Source organism: Echinops telfairi, unplaced genomic scaffold (assembly GCF_000313985.2).
Source record: "Echinops telfairi isolate 266 unplaced genomic scaffold, ASM31398v2 ScPeMD7_12;HRSCAF=54, whole genome shotgun sequence".
In the NCBI taxonomy this organism is placed as follows: Eukaryota; Metazoa; Chordata; class Mammalia; order Afrosoricida; family Tenrecidae; genus Echinops; species Echinops telfairi.
Genome location: NW_022103909.1, coordinates 9,743,339 through 9,745,816, shown reverse-complemented (window position 1 = coordinate 9,745,816; position 2,478 = coordinate 9,743,339). Strand labels below are relative to the sequence as shown.

The window sequence follows — 2,478 nt, the reverse complement described above, 5'->3', positions numbered from 1 at the left end:
TTATCAAGATGTGACTAAAACGTGGTAATCTAACAAGAAATGGTGCAGGCACCTCCTGAAGCTGAACAGCCAGATGTGTGTCATGTGGAAGGAGATGTTATTGGAACCTAGAGAGGGCTGCTGCACAGGGTGAACCACTTGTCAGAGATGGAGCTTTAGGGAGGTGACACAGGCAACCAGGGTCGTGACCTGGCAAAGCAGGAGTCAGCAGGATACATGCATAAAATTCCCATCCTCTAAATATTCTACCAGGGTTCCTCCTGGGACAATCCTGACATCAAGGGAAGTCGTCAGCACCGTGTACAGCGGTCAGCCCACGGGCATAGAACAGGGTAGGAAAGGAGAGGAGGCTATGGGGAGGCTGCCTGCCCATAGCCATCACACCCCTCACTTGGAATTACATTGAGTAAAATCCCTCCTTCAATTAGGAATAGCACAGAAGTTTGATCTCGAAAGGCCTAAAAGAAAGCAATTTTGACATTGAATCACCTGTAGGAAAGATGAACATATTACACAAGGCATGCACAGACACAACACGTGTCATAAAGTAAGAGAAATATTTATTTAATTTTGCACAAGAACGAGCTTATACTGAACAAATCCAACCAAATAATAATAAGTGCAGTAAAACAAGGAAATAGAGATGACTTTTCCTGTTAGAAAATATTAAGTAACCATGCCTGTGTGTTAATTTTTTTAAATCATTACAGTAACTTGTTTCAGGTTTCTTCTCAGAATGTGTACTGTACATAACACGTTGCAGCTGCTTTGCTTTGCTTCTGAAAATATAATTCACTCACTGGCTTATGCTCTTGGGGTTTTTTCAGAGTGAGGAGCCTGACTAATTGATGAAGATTCTGATCTAGAGTAAAATTTTCTGCACCAGTGAGGTTTTCTGAGGTCCAAGGGATTCGGGGTTACATCCAGGGGTCATGATGCCACCGTGTGTGTGCTCCACACTCCCTTCTTGTACACGGTGCATCAAACACAGGAGAAGCAAAGTTGTTGCATAATTCTGCCCCAAGAATTTACCCACAAGAGAAATTTCCTTTTGTGATTTTTCTCAAGCTCCACAAATTTCATCATTGACAGTTTGGCCAGTTCATAACAAAGCTGTACTTAGCTGCCCACAAATCATCCAATTTAAGTTTCAACTTCTTTTTTGGTCTTTTCAGTGAAAGAACATTCTTGAATCAGAAATCTCCGTGAGACGGTTAACTTCACAGTTCCTGAAGGCACTGTGGATCCACTGAGCAACAGATGTGGCCGTTCTAGAGGGAAGGAAAATTGAAAAGAGAGAGATGACTTTTTAAAGCCACGAGTAAATGCCCATACTGACTGAGTGGTTTGATCACTTTTCTGTTAGCTATTGTAACAGAGCCAGTTAGATTCTTCTTAGCTAATTGTGACAAACCATCAGTTTGCCTATTTCCCCAGGTGGCATCCTTTTGAACCACATTTGTTCTTTCACAGTGGAAACCCAGGAGAGCTGGGCCTTGACCGGACTACTTCACAACTGTTTCTGGAAACGTTTCCATCTTTAACGGGGCACAATCACTTTTCTATCATTTGTTTCAATGGGAAACGAAACATTGCATATACTGAGCACTACGTACATTGAGGTCTGAAGCAGCGTAATCACTGCCCTCAGAGTTACAGACCTACCGTTTATAAGGGAGAAAGCAAGAAGCATCAAACAAAAATACAGTCACAGATTGGGAAAAACGTTAGAAAGGAAACAAACTAGGAGATAAAATAAGATTATTAAAAGACTGACTGGGGTTACTCAGATCCATTTCTGTGGAAGTTATATTTAACTAAGACCTGAAGAAAAATGAGACAGTCATGCGTGTAGGAAAGCCAAAATCTCATGGAATAAATAGCATGAGTAAAGACTGTGAGGTGAGCAGACCATGTGTGTTAAGAAATGAACAAAGGCCTGTATACAGATTTTAAGCTAGTGTAGAAAACTGTATAAGATGAAGTAGAGGAAACAGGCACATGAGGCCTAATTATGCAAGACTGACTTTTTATTCTAAAGTACTAAAATGATAGTGTCTTACGAAGAGGAAAAAAACCATTTCTTATTCTTTTGGTTCCTTGTGGCCTCACTTTCATCAACTAGCTTTTTATAATGATCGCATTCATGCGTCATCACGATATTGCAAGCATAATGATCATATCTTTCCACCTCGGCGTGTAGACTCTGTATAGACACGTTGCCAGGCCCTTGAAATACATGATCTCATTTCAACCTCATTGCGTTCCCGGTGGGATCACTATTATTAGCAGTGCCTTTCAGATTCAGAAACTGAAGGTTAGAAAGCTTAAATGTCTTGTCCAAAACTACACAGGTTTAAAATAAAAGTAGAGTTGGGATCAAAATTCAAGTTAGCTTGACTCTGAAATGTATCTTCTATTCTATATTTACTCTCAGATAATTGACTAGATTGAACATGTATCATCCTTTAGTATGAG

The 2,478-nt window shown here is 40.4% G+C and overlaps 1 protein-coding gene across 1 annotated transcript in view; it reads right to left on the bottom strand.

Moving 5' to 3' along the window:
- Nucleotides 1-543: 543 nt before the first annotated feature.
- NELL2 (neural EGFL like 2) overlaps nucleotides 544-2,478 on the bottom strand; it is a 438,054-nt gene continuing 436,119 nt past the window's right edge. The window contains exon 20 of the mRNA XM_013006940.2: nucleotides 544-1,271. Coding sequence (XP_012862394.1) covers nucleotides 1,221-1,271 — 51 coding nt within the window. The 3' untranslated portion in view covers nucleotides 544-1,220. The remainder of the gene's footprint in view (nucleotides 1,272-2,478) is intronic.